Raw genomic sequence first — 18,146 nt, 5'->3', positions numbered from 1 at the left:
TGAAGACCAGGGGAGGCTTTACCAAATCCTAGTAATGGGGGTGCCAATTTTTTAAACGTATGTTGTCAAAAAAAAACAAAAAAACATTTTTTCCAGTTTACTCATTTGTTATGCCCAAAATATCATTCATTGGATGTGTGCTTTATTTTATGTAACAATTTTAACTTATTTTTCTGAGCATTGCCAAATGATTCTGGAGTTGACTGTATGTATGCACAGAAGAGCAGCAGCAGTTTAGGGCTATCAAAGCGCTACTCCATTGCACATATAAACACACCACATTCTCCTATCCTTTCTGACATTTACTCCCCTGCATAAGTCTTTCCGACAGGTATGAAATCCTTCCATTGCAGCCTCACACAGCAGTAATCAACCACTCCTCCCTCAAACACCCCACAGACACACACACGGTCAGGAAAAGGGCAGTCGTGTGTCATTTGAGTGACGCTGACTGGAGCGTGCAGCGGAAGATAACACAGTGTGAGAGCCATTCATTTACCATGGGTCATTCTACGCGCACACACACACACACACACACACACACATACTATTCTATTAAAGTACAAAACAAAATTATAAATCAAAACAAATTTACTAAATGACGGTCATATTTTTTTTTATTTGTTTAATGGGTGATATCAGAGTGCTAATTACTTTAGTGTGTTCTCATGTGCACAGATTGGATTACTCTAAAGCAAAATATCAGACTCTTAAAAAAACAGGATTGTTGCTGGTACATTGTGGCATAAGCTATTAGCACTTAGTTGGAGACTTTTTAATATTATTTCATTGAAGAGCCACATGCTTTAGTTTGGCTCACTTAAACACAAATACAAAAGCACACACACTCAAAGTCACTGCCCATGTGTTTATCTTTTCTCAGTGTGTGAGCTTAAGTGACAACATATGTTAGTCTCAGTAGTGACAGGTTTTAAGTGTGTGGGGCTGTGTTTTGTATTTTATTGTCAGAAGGGGCACATTTTGAGCTTGAGTCTTGGTTTCAAAAAAATAAATGACAAAGGACACTGAAAGCAGGGGTGAAAAAAATACAGAAAGTGAAAATATCAACATTGTGTCAAAATCTCACCTAATTATAAGCGGAAAGTGCTTAAGCAAATGTCAAAAAAATATCAACACTTAAACATACTATGTAAAAGTAAAAGTCTCAAATATTTTCTGTTTTCCACTTTTGACTGAAAGCTAAGGAGAAGAATACCTCAAATCCAATTCCTTTTCCCATCATTTTCCCTTTATTTTTATTCAGCAAATCAACAGCCAAGGTCGAACAGGTAATAGAAGCTTATGGCCAATAGCTTCTAATTAGCTTTGTGCAAACTGCAGAGCTGAAAAACTCCACAGGTCATCTTTCCACTGTAAGCACTGCAACTCAACGCAATGGGTCTAAAAGGATATGTAGCTGTCAATTTTGATTTGCAAGTCAAACAAAGAAGCTGCTCGTGTTCTCAGAACAATGGACTGGTCACCCTAGAGGCCACATCTCAACATCATTGAATACATTTGGAATTACTTGGATTGTGAGGAGAAAGAAATGAAGAAGAAAATACAACCAACTTCTAAGACTGAACTTTAAAGGTGTGGAAAAAAATCCCTGCAATGTTTTTAAAAAAAACTGAAAGCAAGACTCCTGAAATAATGGAAACTGTTAGGAAGGTGAAAGGTTGTCTCTGACTTTTGCACAGTATACATTGCATAGATAAAAATAGCAGTAGGAGCCATCTTGAAGCCTGAATTTTGTTTGTCCTATTTTGTGAAATTATGATTACTAAACAACTTAATATTGTTTGAAGAGCATTTTTAAAAAATATTTGTTTAATGAACAGTTAAAGCTAAACTGATGGCTATAAGCATTCATTACTTGTAGGTAACTTGTATTGGCCTTATAGTTCCAGTGTAAAACTAAGGAAGGCAACTCTGGACACCAAACATGCTTTGGTTGATCAACTTCCTTTAGGGTGAGAGGAAAATTCTGCAAATGTAACCAAGACTTTACAGTGTTCCATCTTTATATGAATGGCAACAGACATCCTCCATTCAATTCCACCAGAATTTTACCAGATCCGGATGACGTAGTAGTTCTATTGAGATTAGTTTGTGTGGGTAGGGTCATATTTTAATGTGTCAGTAGGGGCCGTGAGCATGTGGGTTGTGTAAGGGTGTATTTGAGTGTCAGCAGTGATTGATGGTGAGTGTGTGTTGCTGGGTTGTGTATGGGTGTACTTAAGCATCAGTAGGCACTGATTGTGAGTTTGTGAAGCAATGTATGTGTGTGTTTGTGCGTCAATAGGCTGTGATTCTGATGGCAGGTGCTCTTTTCTCCTTTCATTGCCTCACTGAGCTGCTTCTGAATACCACTGATTCTGCACCTCACTCCTTAGATACGATTCACATGCATCCCCTTGCACACACACACACACACACACACACACACACACACACAATTTATCATACTTTTTTTTAAGCATTTATAGGTGTTTGGTGCAGTATGTGCTTATGTATGGGACACTGCATTGACAGCATCTTCTTCGGATATGTTAAAAAGTGAAAATGTATTGACTAGTATTGTAGGCCAGGTGACAGGAGGTACCAGATCTGTTTCTTTTGAAGCTATAAAGCTGGCTTGGGTAGCTTTTAGTTACAGCAAATTATAATGTGAATGTGTAAAAGAGATTAAACAAAAGAGTGAATGACAGACTAGACAGAAAAAATTCAGTGAGAGAGAGAGAGAATGAGAGAGAGTGAGATATAGTAGCAGACAGAGCAGAATGAGCCAGAGATGGCAAAGCTCAGTAGCAACCTGACCTTTAAAAAAATGAATTTGAAAGGGCTGAAAGGATTGCTTTCAGTTTGAGAAATGGATCACCTTGTCCATTACTCATGCAAAACTCATATATACTTCTGCTTTGCAATTTCTCCCAATTAGCCTGAAGATTATTAAAGATTTCTGGAGGGTGTGTAAGTGAATGAGGATGATAGTGATAATGATAATGATTAAAACAATAAACAACAATTGACAAGAATAGGCTCTTCAGGTTGTTTAATACATCATCAACATTCAGTGCCCTCTAGAATTATTGGCACTCTGGCAATATTGTTGTCCGTTTGATCTTTCACTGAATATATACGAGAAACAAATCTGTAAAATGATAACAAATGCTTTATTTCATATTGACGCCCTTGTGGTTACTGGGATTATAAAGCTATGGTTAGGGCTTAGTGTAGGAATAGCATTTAGCTACATGTTCATTGAAAATCATCACACAGATAGTAATACGAGTGTCTATGGTTAGTAAGGATGGGGCAGTCATGGACTAGGTGTATGTGGTGTTCCACTGCATGGATGGGTTAGATTGCGGAGGTAAATTTCCCTGTTGTGGGGCTAATAAGGGTCTCTTAATCTTAATCTAATGTAAATCTCCAAGCTCAGAATGGTTCTATTCAAGTGATTATTTCAAAAGTGATTCAATGCATCATGCAAACTCCAAGTTCTGATTGGTTTTATTTAATTATGACTCTTTAGATGATTCAATACATCATGAAAACTCACCAAAGTTCTCTGTAGTGATGAACCATTGATTACCTTTAAGATGAGTTGGCGTTTGTGATCCAAAACCAATCATCCAAAAGTCAGTATCTGATCTAACTAATCCTGTTGTGGCTGAATACAATCACATCCTCACAGCAACGTTCCAACATCTAGTGTAAAGCCCTCAAAGAGGAGTAGCGGCTGACACACTCATTGCAACAGGTGTATCAAATCAACCAAAAGACAATGCAATCTCCATAGACAAACATTAGCAGTAGAATAGATCATACTGAAGAGCTCAGTGACCTTAAATGTGGCACTATAATAGAACTGCAAGAAGACAGTTCATCAAAATCAGTTCATCTGGGTCCGGAAAACGTCTTGATGCTTGTCTTCCATGCATCTTGAAGGATGGCGTTTCACGATGACATATGCCTCACCAATTGGCAGTCTGACTAACTAATCTGGGTTTAGCAAATGCCAGGAGGATGATACCTGCCCAAATGCATAGGGCCAACTGTAAAATTTGGATGTCAGCAGCAATGCGGTGCCCAACTGCTTTCCATTTTTCAAAAAAAAAATCTGCAAATATATTTTATTCACACCTCTAAAGTTCAGTTTTAGAATTTTCTGCTTCTCAAAGTCCAAGCAATCCCAAACACAGTGAGGTCTGGGGTGGTCAATCCATTGTTCTGTGAACACCAGAAGCTTCTTTATTTGATTTGCTAATTTTCTAATTTTTTGACATTTTTTTTCCACTAACAGCTTCTTGACAGCTATACATTCTCAGAAATATCTCCTGAAAAATGAATAACTTGTAGTCATGTTCTGATCCACACATACATGCACCATGATATATCAATGCATTTACCCTTGTAGTATTTGTGTACGTGTGTGTGTGTGTGTAAATGGTAAATGGAGGAGTAAATGCCAGAGAAGAATGAGGTAATGGGGGAGTGTATGGAGTAAAGGTGCTGGCTTTGTGATGAGAACAGATTGTGACAGGTTAATTTTATACCGTGTGATTCAAATCTCTGAGGTTATTGCTCTCTCTCTCTCTCTCTCTCTCTCTCTCTCTCTCTCTCTCTCTCTCTCTCCCTCCCCCCCCTGTACATTACTCCTCTGTTCCAATGATGAACTGTAAGAGTGAATGTGTGAAAAAAAGAAAAAGGACAGAAAATAGAGGAGCGACAGAAGAGAGGGAGGTAAAAGAATGACTTAATAATGACTTAGAATGATTTAAAATTTTCAGGGCTGATGTAGCACAAAACTGTCTTCTCTCTCTTCCTCTCTGACTTTCTCTCTCTCTCTCTCTCTCTCTCTCTCTCTCTCTCTCTCTCTCTCTCTCTCTCTGTTTGCCTGTCTGTCTATCCCTCTCTCTTTCTCTCTCTCAGCCAGATGGTGATCAAACAGAGCCGAGTTGGTCATCTGTGACAAACGCCTGTTGCAAAGTGTGTGAGTAGTTGAAGTGACAGCATCTGAAAACACACACACACACACACAGGTGAGTAATAGTCAGATTGCTCTGTTACAGAGGTTATCCTACCTAGTGTGTGTGTGAGGGAGAAGCTAATGACCCATTCAATTATGAAGTCATGGGTTTCTATGTCTAATCGTCCATCGTATGATTCTATCTTGCAGAGCTCTCCCTTCTGCTGAACAGATATGAGTTTGTTCTATCAGTGACACTTCTGAGGTGGTGAAGAGCTCAGCAACAGATGTCGCAGTGTAAAGAGAGCATAAATGTTTTACCTTTTAAGCTTATTTAAACAGAAAATCCACGTACAGTCAAAAATTGTGAGCTTGTGCCAGACAAACATGTCATTACACAGCAATGCTTAAAACAGAAACCTTGTAATTCACTTTGAAAGACTGTTGAAGCTTGCTTTCACTCTCCCCCATCACTCAGCATGACGCTAGCCAGTGCCGGTGTCTGTTAGCTGACGTAACTGGGCTGGCGGTTAGCACTCTCCTCCAAGCGCATTTAGCTGTCCAATGATGTTGTGGCAATTCGAAAAATTTCCCATGACTTGGAGGAAGCATGTGCTAGACTTCATCTTCCTAGGGCTGGTGATATTGTGTGACTAGGGGACAGCTAGCTGGAGGGTGGAATAGGACAGGACCAAGTTGCATGGAAAAATGGAAAAAAAGATGGTTCTTCAAGGGTTCTTTAGTAAAGACAATGGTTATATAGAGAACCATGAGAGATTTCACTGTTTTTGTAAAATATAATAAAATAAATACCCATTTTGAATTTGATGCCTCAACACAGTTCCAAAAAGTTGGGACGAACCACATACAACACATTATCCATTATTCTGAAGAATTTCACCAAGCAGAGAAGCATTTAAGCATGAAATGATTCTTTACAGAACTCATGGTTCTAAATGCATTGCCCTTACTAAACAACCCTTGAAGAAGCATCTTTTTAAGTGTGTAGCACAAGATATTGTCCAGTTTCCCTACAGAAAGCATGTTAATATCAACGACAGAGTCAGCTGAATCAGTCACTAATGCATTAGTTTAATGTTAGTAACATGTGACATTACATCACTGTTTTACACTGTCCTGTCCATCAGAGACGTCCATGTGTGAAACAGCAGTAGCAACAGTTAAAGTATGAAAGCTGAGTGAGTTATTTGAGTGAGTGGCCACGGTGTTTAGAGTGGGGTGGGATGCTTGCTCAATGTGACACAGAAATCCTAACACCCTGTAGAATCACCTGCTTTTTGTGAAAGAGAAAACAGCAGAGACTTCACACTGCACGATTTATCAGCTGATGCAATAACAAGTAACATATGTGAAGTAAAGTTTTGCTTGTTATGTCTCTATTAAAATCTGAACAGGTGAACTTGTTCAGCATTTAAGCAATTGCACTCAACTGTATCATAATAAAAAATGAAAAGATTTTCAGAAATGACTTACTCCCTTCAATGTGTGAAATAGTAATTGCACTGCACAACTATTATTGCTGTAATGCGAACAGGATATGTGGAGCGTTTCAGTGGAATTTAGTTGACCTCTTTTCACTAGCACCGTAATATTTTCCTGCTTTCACTTCAAGCTCCAGTCAGAGTTCATTCCGTTTATTCCAACTTCCATTCCAACTTCAAACCCAGTTCTCATTACAATGGGAGTGCACTTCAACTCATCAAATAACTGCAGTGGAGAATGTGTGTTGTGGGGCTCCAGCTAAATGAGAGAGAGAAAGAGAGAGAGAAAGAGAGAACACACACCACCAAGACTCCATTTCTCAATTCTCTGATCAATAGCTTTAATTAAAACATTTCGATCACTGTCAAACTGCCCGTAAGACCTAATTAGATGTGTGTGCGCTAAGTACAGTTCCACAGTGCATGTACTTTTTGTTGTTTCTTTTTTGTTTAGTTTTCATTTCCTTTTTTCAAACAGAAAACAGTTACAGATTTCTCATTGAAATGAAGTGTTGACCACCCACAGCAGGTACTGGATTATAATGACTAATGACAAAGAGTTCTAGGCTACCATGAGGAGAGGTTCAGAATTGGTTAAGCAAACATATTAACAGAGGTAAACTATTTTTCGTATTAAAGTTGTTTGTATGAATTTCCCCTTTTGCATGTTAGTGTATATATATATATATATATATATATATATATATATATATATATATATATGTATATATATATGTATATGTATGTTATGTATGTATGTGTGTGTGTGTGTGTATGTGTGTGTGTGTGTGTGTGCGTGTTTGTGTGTGCGCGTGTGTGTGCATGTGTGCGTGTGTGTGTGTGTGTGTGTGTTGCGCTGGTATGTGTTGCACTGGTATGAGTGAGTCAAACACCACAGTGCTGCTGTAGTAGAACTGTGCAGGGACATTTTTGTATACTGACCCACTGACAGGACAGGTTCAATGAGCACCAACTGGACATTATAACTACTTATTACTATGCACTGCCACATTGTTTATACATCTGTACATATTGCATATTGCACTGCCACTTGTTTATACACTCAGGCATATTGCACAACTATTAACATATGTTACTGTTTACAGTGTTTAGTTAAGCGGTTCATTCACTGAACGTGACATGCATTACTGCATTGCCACTTGCATAAAATGTATGCAATTTTCCTTACTTATTTTTGTACTACACATTATATTTTATGGTTGTTTTAGTATATTAATATATAATATAATAGTGCACAGCAATACTTGCTCTTTACTGTGCTTTGTGCTGCTGTAATAGATGGCTTTCCCTCTGGGATTGGCAAAGTGATTTTGGCAGATGTCAGAAGAATGCTGCCAACTGGAATGCACAGTGCCAACAGTAAAGTTTGGTAGAGTGGGGATAATGGTCTGGAGTTGCTAAGTTAGTTCCAGTGAAGGGTACTGCTAATGCTACAGCAAACAAAGACATTTTAGACTATTATATGCCTCTAACTTTGTGGCAACAGTTTGAAGAACACCCTTTCCTGTTCCAGCTATGCACAAAGCCATAAAGACATGGTTTCAACCTGTGTAAAGGAAGAGTGGAGGATGTTATAGCTGCAAAGGGGGAGCAACTCCATATTATTACCAATGGTTTTGGAATGGAATAAAAAAGGGTTTTTCTATTGTTACAAGCTTGACATTGTAACTATAAAAGAAACTTTTGGTGCTAAACAGAACCCTTTTCAAAAAGGTTCTATGTAGAACCATATACAACACATTCTCCATCAATCTGAAGAACCATTTCACCATGCAAAAAATCCTTTAAGAATGCAAATGGTTTGAGTGTTCATGGTTCTATTTAGAAGCACTGACTTTACTAAACAACCTTTGAAGAACCATCTTTTTAAGAGTATATGTAATGCCACAGGAGTGATAACTATGAACTAGTCCTTGAGCATAGTCTACAAGTTGATAACAATCATTGAGATGAGTCTTGCCATTCACCTGTGTTATATCACAGTGCATTAGTTGCCCTAGTTTTTCACTTACAAAACTCCCAAAACTCTCTCCCTGTTTCTCTGCAGGTTCTGTCAGAACTCATCGCTCTAACAGCCATCAGACCTTCAGCCTGCTGTTTGCAGGGCCTCCACCCTTCTCCACTGTCTCCTCTACTGACTTATCAAATCTGAAAGAACAGCAGGCCGAGTGATTAGACTTCCATCAGCATTCAGAGAAAAATTAGCGCTTTGCATGAGTGCAAATACACAAAGATGCTGGTGTCACCAGGTCCACGGCTCCACGTAAATACCGTCACGGGGTTCGGTTGACTTCTAACGAGTTCTGCTTAAGGGTATGGCGAGTGTTCTGAGTGGCAATTAGTGTCACTTAGCAGATGCGCACGGCCCGATGCGTGGGGTCTGTGTGTGCTTGGGGTAGGGGGATGGGGGGTCGTGAGACACCCTGCAGAGGGAAAGAGGCAAAACAAAGCACAAGCAGCGGGATGTGCGGGTTGCTTCTCGGAACTATGATGTCAGTGCCCACACCCTCACACCCTTAACGCGCATTTGAGTTCTCCAGGTGGAAAATCATGAGCTTGCATGTAAATGTTAAGAAATTAATCGTAGTTTAGTTGTCAGTCCTCAGTAGGTCTATGCTCAGATCATCAAGTTATGGGCCCCTGGGCACAAATGTTTAGTGGGCCACTATCTGGCAACATTTTATGGGTGGTCAGTGATTTTTCATCAAGTTAAACAAGGCCTATGCAGCAGCACAATGGCAGCATACTAACCACAGTGTTAGCACGTCACCACTATTGGCCGCACTTTTTTCCAGTCAAGACAAAACAGCAGCAAGATTACTTACACATTAGAGCACAGGTTAACATTAGCACAACAACCAATGCTTCCCTACAAAGCATGCATCCATAAAACCCAGCGGATGACCATTTTGTAAAGGCAGTATTTAAAATATGGTTACCTTTTAGAATTTACAGAGAATATATTTCAAACATTTAACCACTAAATTTAAAAACATATGTAATCTTTAAAAAAAACAAGGGCAATGCTTGTTTATTAACTTTTTTTTTGGAAAATCAGCACACAGTGTGTAGAAAATGTGCTCAATAGATGAACACTGAAGTACTTCTTTACAAACAAAGTTCCTGCTAAAGCCTGAGTAGACTGATGAATCAAGGTGATGAGCCCATTATTAATCTCAGTGCTCTTTTGAGGGACAAGCAAGCTAATCATCTCTTTAGTAGTGGACATGTTTGCAAAAGATAAGCTCAGCATTGGTGTTGTATTGGGCTCCTGCTCGGGGAGTGGCTTCTCAATATACACTATATTGCCAAAAGTATTTGCTCGTCTGCCTTCACACGCATATGAACTTGAGTGACATCCCATTCTTAATCCATAGGGTTTAATATGATGTCGGCCAACCCTTTGCAGCTATAACAGCTTCAACTCTTCTGGGAAAGCTTTCCGCAAGGTTTAGGAGTGTGTTTATGGGAATTTTTGACCATTCTTCCAGAAGCGCATTTGTGGGGTCAGACACTGATGTTGGACGAGAAGGCCTGGCTCGCAGTCTCCGCTCTAATTCATCCCAAAGGTGTTCTATCGGGTTGAGGTCAGGACTCTGTACAGGCCAGTCAAGTTCTTCTACACCAAACTCGCTCATCCATGTCTTTATGGACCTTGCTTTGTGCACTGGTGGAACAGGAAGGGGCCATCCCCAAACTGTTCCCACAAAGTTGGGAGCATGAAATTATCCGAAATCTCTTGGTATGCTGAAGCATTAAGAGTTCCTTTCACTGGAACTAAGGGGCCGAGCCCAACTCCTGAAAAACAACCCCACACCGCAATTCCCCCTCCACCAAACTTTACACTTGGCACAATGCAGTCAGACAAGTACCGTTCTCCTGGCAACCGCCAAACCCAGACTTGTCGGAATGCCAGACGGAGAAGCGTGATTCGTCACTCCAGAGAACACGTCTCCACTGCTCTAGAGTCCAGTGGCACCGCTTTACACCACTGCATTCGACGCTTTGCATCGCGCTTGGTGATGTAAGGCTTGGATGCAGCTGCTCGGCCACGGAAACCCATTCCATGAAGCTCTCTATGCACTGTTCTTGAGCTAAGGCCACATGAAGTTTGGAGGTCTATAACGATTGGCTCTGCAGAAAGTTGGAGACCTCTGCACACTATGCGCCTCAGCATCCGCTGACCCCGCTCTGTCATCTTACGTGGCCTACCACTTCGTGGCTGAGTTGCTGTCGTTCCCAATCACTTCCACTTTGTTATAATACCACTGACAGTTGACTGTGGAATATTTAGTAGCGAGGAAATTTCACAACTGGACTTGTTGCACAGGCGGCATCCTATTACAGTACCACGCTGGAATTCACTGAGCTCCTGAGAGCGACCCATTCTTTCACAAATGTTTGTAGAAGCAGTTTCATGCCTAGGTGCTTGGTTTTATACACCTGTGGCTACAGAAGTGATTGGGTGATTGGAACACCTGAACTCAATAATTTGGATGGGTGAGTGAATACTTTTGACAATATAGTATATGTTCTAAATGTATTTTGAATGCATTACTTTTTGTGTAATATAATGTAATACATTACTGGATATATTTAGGACATTTTTTTCAGTATTCAGCCTTCACTACTTTTTCAAAGTATTTTGCACAACTCTGTGTATGCACTGATCATAGAGTAGTAGGATTTGTAACTGGCAAAATCTGTTGATTGTTGTTGGTATTTTTGCAGTTATTTCATGTCCTATTCGTTTTCATACGCAAACCGTGAACTCATAGTCCATCAGGAGTTTTCATATGTTTGATAGACAGTATATGACTAATTGCAAGACATAAACCATTTAAGGAGATGAACATAGTTGGTAGAGAGTGCCAAGCACCTTGCGTAAAGATGCGCAAAAACCATGGCTACCGTGCGACCGTGCGCATGATCGACGCTGTGAACTTTGTCACTCCTCATCACTCACGCGAGCACGATGGAAACCCCCCTTGCCTCATGACGTCAGACAGATCGCTTAAAAAGATGGGTTTCGTGGGTGGGATGAGATCAGCTGCGACAGAGGGACAAAGAAGAAGCAACCACCAAATCCTCACGACTCTTCAAGCCATTTCCCGCCAAACCCAACGTTGGAAAGATGCTCTCCACGCGTGTTCAGTGCGCTCTCGCGCTCCTCTCCCTCGCACTCGCGCTCAGCAGCGTGTCCGGCGCTCCGTCCGATGCCAAACTGCGGCAGTTTCTTCAGAGGTCGCTCCTCGGCCCGTCCGGAAAACAGGTAAAGAAAGAAAGAATGCGAGAGAAAAGAGAGGAAAAACTAGAGTGAGAGAGAATGAGAGAAAGCGCAATAGAGATTTTCTACATCTTTCTCCTAAGGCTCCAAAGTCTGCAAAACATTAAGTTAATATCGTATTAAAAGTTTATTCTCGACAATTGGTTTTAAAACGCTTTTATAATGAGTTACGCACCGTAGCTATTGCGCAGTTACGCTGAGCTACGCCGAGCTGTCCAAGGTTCTGAAAATTTGCAAAGTGCTGGAATGTTTGGATTTTCATTCTTCTGCAGGCTTTTGAACACTTGCATTATCTAAAACAATGACCTTTAGTTTGTTTTTGAATGGTTTTCATTCTTTTTTAATATCTTTGCAACGCAAGGCGCTAAAGAACAACGACTGTAGTCTGTAGGACTTAAACGATTCATTGAACGGGTTGCTTCTCTTGTCTCAAAGTAACAATCATTTACGGGTGAACTGCACTCCTAATACTGTTATAAACAAAGGCTCCTAAACGGTTCTTGTGTTGGACGTACGGTTCTAGCACAGACCATTTAATGGATATGGAGGCTTTACATTATGTAGAGGTTCTTTGAGCACTCCACCTAATGAACACTTTGAACACTTGGATTCACTCACACGTCTCATTCAGTAGTTCTTCAAGGGTTCTTTAGTACAGGCAGTGGTTCAATTTAGAACCATGAGTTCTATAAACAACTGTTTCATTGCATCTCGAAATGGTTCTTCAGAGTGATAGAGAATGTGTTGTATGTAGTTGTATAGAGAACCTTTTTGAATATGGTTCTATATGGGTTCTACTATTGTTACGAAGTCAATCAATATAAGATAATATAACCTTTTGGTGCTATAGAGAACCATTCAACCTGAAGAGACATTTTATCATACAAAGAACCATTTAAGCATGATAGAACTCTTTGTTCTAAGTAGAACGATTACCTTTACTAAAGAACCCTTGAAGAAGCACCTTTTTAAGTGAGTGGAGCCTTTTTTGACGCACGTTAATGTGTGTGTGTGTGTGTGTGTGTGTGTGTGTGTGTGTGTTTGCGTTCCTCTGAACAGGAGCTCGCCAGATACACGCTCGCAGAGTTGCTGTCAGAGCTGGCGCAGGCGGAGAATGAGGCGCTGGAAGCGGAGGACATGCCCCGCGGAGCTGAGCAGGAGGACGTGCGCATGGAGCTGGAGCGCGCCGCCGGTCCCGTGCTCGCGCCCCGCGAGCGCAAAGCCGGATGCAAGAATTTCTTCTGGAAAACTTTCACGTCCTGCTAATCGTTCGTCATCAAATTATCGCCGAGGTCTATTTTTTCCCCAGTTTTTTCTCTCTTTTTCTCTCCTTTTGGTTCCCACGCATTCACGACCACATCATGATGTTCATTATTAATGTCTCCAAAAAGATGTAAATAAGAAAATAAAAGTTGTTACGTTTGGTCTTTTGACGACAGTGACGACAGTTTTAATTGGTCATTGATCATTTTAAGTTTTGCGGAGAGACTCGTGAGTAACTATGAAAGGATGCTTTACGAATGTATGGAAATTCTGCTAATGATTGTGCTTTAGGCAGAAAAATATTTTTAATTGTTTGTTTGAATAAATATCTATGTTTCAGATCCAATGCGTTATGCAGATTTGTCATCCCAGTCCAAGACATGCACGAGAGAGAGAGAGAGAGAGAGAGAGAGAGAGAGAAAGGAGAAAGAAGCTTATATTAATAGAGAACGTTTACAAACAGTGAAATTTTGGTCTAAGTTCAAATTTGTGTCTAAAAACTGACCCATAAGCGAATATTGAGAAAATACCTTTATAGAAACCTATTTGTAGAATACAGTAGAATAGAATAGAAAAGAAAACAAACTTAAAAAAAAGGTTCTTCAAAGGTTGTTTAGGAAAGGCAATGGTTATACTTGGACCTGTGAACACCCACTGAACAATTTCAATGCATAAATGGTTCTTTACATTGTTAAATGGCTTTTCTCTATGATGGAAGACCTGCTGTACATGGTTATTTAATAAACCTTTTTAAAATGGCTGTAAGTAGCACTGAAAAGGGTTATTGTTAAAAGTATTTTAAATGTTTTTGATACTTCATTGAATCCTTTTTGTATAAAGGTATAGAACAGAATAAAATAATTATATAATTAACTATAAAATAACCAACTTGAAGATGGTACAGTAGAGAAGACTGTCTGCCCTTCATTAATCTGTTAAAGGAAGAATAGGTTTGGTTAGCTTGTCAACACAACACAAAAAATGAGGCATGAATAACTGTGATTTGTTACAGTTCACTTAGAATTTAGAATATGAGTCTTTGTAAGAGTGTGAGGGAGAGAGAGAAAGAGGGAGAGAGAGAGAAAGAGAGAGAGAGAGCATTAAGGACAATTAAAATGGGCTGGTAAATTAGCTAGACTTTTAATAACCTCTCCCACGCTAATGTCTTCTGTTAAGAAAGCTCTCAAACAATTAAACCATGAGTGGGTATGATTGCTTTTGGGCTGAGTCTCAATGAATGTGTGTGTGTGTGTGTGTGTGTGTGTGTGTGTGTGTTATCTCCCTGCACAGGCTGGGTTCCTACACAAGAGTCCTGGATTGACAGACTCATGAAATATTGTGTTTTATTACCCTGAAAAAAGTTCAATGGCTCATTTCATAAATGACCCTGGAAAAGGAAGCAATTTTACAGGCTTAAGTTGTAAGAAAATGTTTCTATAAGAAGTAAAACAACACTAGACAGAGTGTATGACACAGCAATGCAATATAATGAGATTTGAAACAAAGCACATAGAAGAAAAATTATATAGTTCAACAAAATGGCGAATGGTAAACTACACTCTTAAAAGTACAAATCCTAAATGGGTATTGGCTTGGACATACACTTGTAGGAAAACTCTTCAGTTGGTTAGGAATCTGTGCATTATGTGGTTCTTTAAACTTAAAAAACACTCTTCACACTTCCATATCTCATTTTTAAAATTTTGTTCCTTAAGAAGGGAAACAAAAGTGGTTCTTTTTTTTGGTGTTGCTCTAAAGAACCCTTTTCAGCACCATTATTTTTTAAAAGTGTAAATTAAGCACCAGCACAGAGCTACAGTGTATTAACTGAAGTGTTGTGCTTTCACAGTGTACATACTGTTTCCTTTATAAGTATAAATCGACTTTCCTCTCTAAATCAGAGGTGTCCAAGCGCCTTTGCTTGGCGAGGGGGGAAATTCAATCTCAGTCATAAAATCACCAGTGTTAAATTAGCTCAACCAGCATTAAATGGGCAGAGGAGGCTTGCATAAACTCTTCAGGTGTTCATTTAACACTGGTGACTTCATCGCATAAGCCAGAGGAACACAAAATAACATGCACACCATTCAAGAAGAAAATCCATGTGAGATGTGTCTGGGAAGCAATGGCCATAAAAAAACCCACCAGACTTTCAAAATTGATGTTCTATCTTGGGCTATAGTTTTGCTCTAAAGCACTGTCTCTAGTCCTATCTTGGAGTGCCTATACACTTTGTCCACATCTAAAACATCTTATAAGTTAATTTTGGCTTGCTCTATTCAGAAAATAGTGGAAAAAAACAATTGCAAATAGCAAGTCTTTGTTTTCCATGGAGCACGTCTTAAAGTTCAAATTGATTTCTGATAGCAGTTCTTGTTTGATGAAGACACATGGTTAAATAATGAATTCACATCTATTAAATGTCACTGAAAGGACAGAGATCCATGTTTATCTGTTGTTATAGACATCTCATCCATCTCTCTCCTGATGAATTAAACTCACATACTTGACAATGACTCTTAAGTACATACCTACCATCCTAATCCTAATAGATAGAGAAAAGGGTGATGTAAAACATTTAGAATTCACAGATTTACAGAATTTATAGTACAAAAGTGGATAAACCATGAGACTTGACAACTATTCTAGCAAGTTGCATAAGTCAGATGTGTTGAAAGTAGTACTTAGGCCGCAACATTCTAAGCTAAGCAGCATGACAAATCGTGTTGAAAGAGGAATTCCACTGTTTTTTTTTTATAATTTCTGCATAATCAAATGATTGTGACATACAAAATTGTCATTTAAAGTGGTGTGATGTGAAATCCTTCATTCTGGTGAAACTTATCGAGTCAGAGTTGCTCACAGTACTGGTGACAGAAACCAGACATCTCAAGAATTTTATGCTTCTAAAAGCTCCCTCACAGAACATTACAACATGAAATGGTGTGAACATGCTGCCTGATGCCTCAGATACTTTTTTTTACGACAGTTTTAAGGTAAGCTTTTGGTCTTAAATGTATTTTAGTAATCCATTCAAGGCAAAAAGGTGCATGCAGGGTGTTATAAGGCAATGCAGTAATGTTAGTAGTTTTAACACTATTCTACCATTATCAAAATGACATGTAAAACCTCAGAAGACGTGATGGCTCACTGGTTGTTTTGTAAAATAAATAAAATTGCTGCATTTGCACTGTATGTTTCTACACAGTGAGCCACTTCACATCAAACCACTCTGAATGACTTTGGTTACATATAAGTTTTGTAGACATTTTGAAAAATCAGTGGAATTCCCCTTTAAAGCAAATGTGTGACAAATATGATTACATGCACTAAACTGGTGTGCTGCATACAAATACAGGTCAATCTAGATATTTTTGAATACTTAAAATGATAGGATCTTTTATTTCAGTCACATTTTATTTTGATGCTCCCCCATGGCTGATTTATAAATACTCATGTTCTGAACAGCTGTTAGTTGAGAAACGTGAGTCATATTTGTAAGAGTCAGAATTAATGTTTGGATTAGGGTCAGGTATGGGTATGACAAAGTTGAATCTAATCTAATCTAATCTAATCTAATCTAGGTTAAGGTGAAATTTATAATTATTTAATTAAATGTAAGTTAAGTACAACATGAGCATCTATTTATGTGTTAGTTCTTTTAAGCGTGCTTGGTCAAAGTCTACATTATAATAAAGACATAAAACAAAAAAGAACAGTGGTTCCCAAAGTCAGTCCTGGGGGTCGGATGCTGGCTTTTTTGTGTTTTCAATACTGGAACATGTCTGACCCAGCACATGAGAGGCATATTAATTAGAATCGGAGTTGAAACAGGTAAGTTAGATGAGAGAGAAAGACTGAAATGTGCATTGTGTGGGGTCCCCACGGGTGGTATTGGGAACCTCTGGCCTTAAAATATAAATAATAAAGGGGAAACATGACAAGAAAAAGTAAGACCATTAACAAACTGTAGTTGCTAATGATGTATTGGAGACTTTACATTGCTGGAAAAACACAACCATGACACAAACATGAGTCATTTCAGTGTAAGAAATAAAACATATTATCCAGTCGTCATTAGAACAATGTGTTACTTCCTTACTTTTTATTTGATTTTTTTTTGTCTTAAAGAACTCTTCTGCGTATTGAGTAGAGCCATTTTAAATAGATCATTAATTCTGACATTTAGAGAGATTCTTGAAATTTTTAAATGTGGAAAGAGGAGATACACCATGCCACCTTTCTCCCCCACTTTTGGCACATACCCTTTTTACTGTACTCCCCCCTTACTTTGTGCTTTCTCTCTCTTCTGGCTGTACTTTGACTCTACACTCTCCACATTCTGAAAGACTTGATCTGTTAATATGTGTGTCTCTTCACTTGGATCTTGTCTTCATCTAGGAGCTTTACAATAAGCAAACATTTTATGGGAGAGCACCTTGTGTCTATAGGAGACGTGATTATTAGGGATCAATGTTCCATTTCTGCACTATTGAGTGGTTTCACTGAATTCAGCTCACAGTATAGATTGGTTTAAATGAACCGAATACTTGTGGACAATGAACAAGTATTCGGTTCATTTAAACGCATGGTTAAATCAAATGAACAAGACCTGACATCTCGTGAAATTCCCTTCAATATGTGTGGTGCTGAAATCTGTATGTGCTGACTTTACTTTGTTTGAACAGAATTGCAAAGTATAAATGTTAATACAGTGTTTTTTTAAATACCACACGGCAGGGTGGCGGATCACTCTTGGTACGAGTGGAATGTTTGTAATTTGTTGGTGCACTTAGTAGATGTAAAGTTTTGGATAGTTCATCTGTAGCTGCACAGTCCTTCATCAGTGGTCACAGGATGCTGCCTGCAGGACGCTGCTGGCTGGATATTTGTGGTTGCTGGACAAGTGTCCTTGGCTTGAGAAAGGTGCTATATAGATTAAACTAATTAATATTTATTATTAAGAAATCTAAATGGCAGTTGGCTTAGTCATACATTTTTAGGAAAAAACGTTTAATTGGGACAGAATCTTTACATCATGTAGAAATTTTTTGATCCTCTCTGGCACCTTTATTCTTTTAGGGTAGCTTTACTAGTG

The 18,146-nt window shown here is 39.0% G+C and overlaps 1 protein-coding gene across 2 annotated transcripts; it reads left to right on the top strand.

Moving 5' to 3' along the window:
• The first annotated feature begins 11,537 nt into the window (after positions 1–11,537).
• sst1.1 (somatostatin 1, tandem duplicate 1) lies at positions 11,538–13,808 on the top strand. 2 transcript variants are annotated; one of them, XM_036558493.1, is made up of 2 exons: positions 11,538–11,764; positions 12,840–13,808. In XM_036558493.1, exons 1-2 carry the CDS (start codon positions 11,539–11,541, stop codon positions 13,049–13,051), a joined length of 438 nt encoding a protein of 145 aa, XP_036414386.1. In that variant the 5' UTR covers position 11,538; the 3' UTR covers positions 13,052–13,808. The 2 variants fall into 2 exon arrangements, with proteins under 2 accessions (XP_036414386.1, XP_036414394.1); XM_036558501.1 differs by having other exon boundaries at positions 11,538–11,770; positions 12,845–13,808.
• Positions 13,809–18,146: the final 4,338 nt, after the last annotated feature.

This window comes from Colossoma macropomum, unplaced genomic scaffold, assembly GCF_904425465.1.
Source record: "Colossoma macropomum unplaced genomic scaffold, Colossoma_macropomum, whole genome shotgun sequence".
Lineage (NCBI taxonomy): Eukaryota > Metazoa > Chordata > Actinopteri > Characiformes > Serrasalmidae > Colossoma > Colossoma macropomum.
The sequence above is the reverse complement of the archived record's forward strand: the minus strand, read 5'-3'. Positions and strand labels throughout refer to the sequence as shown.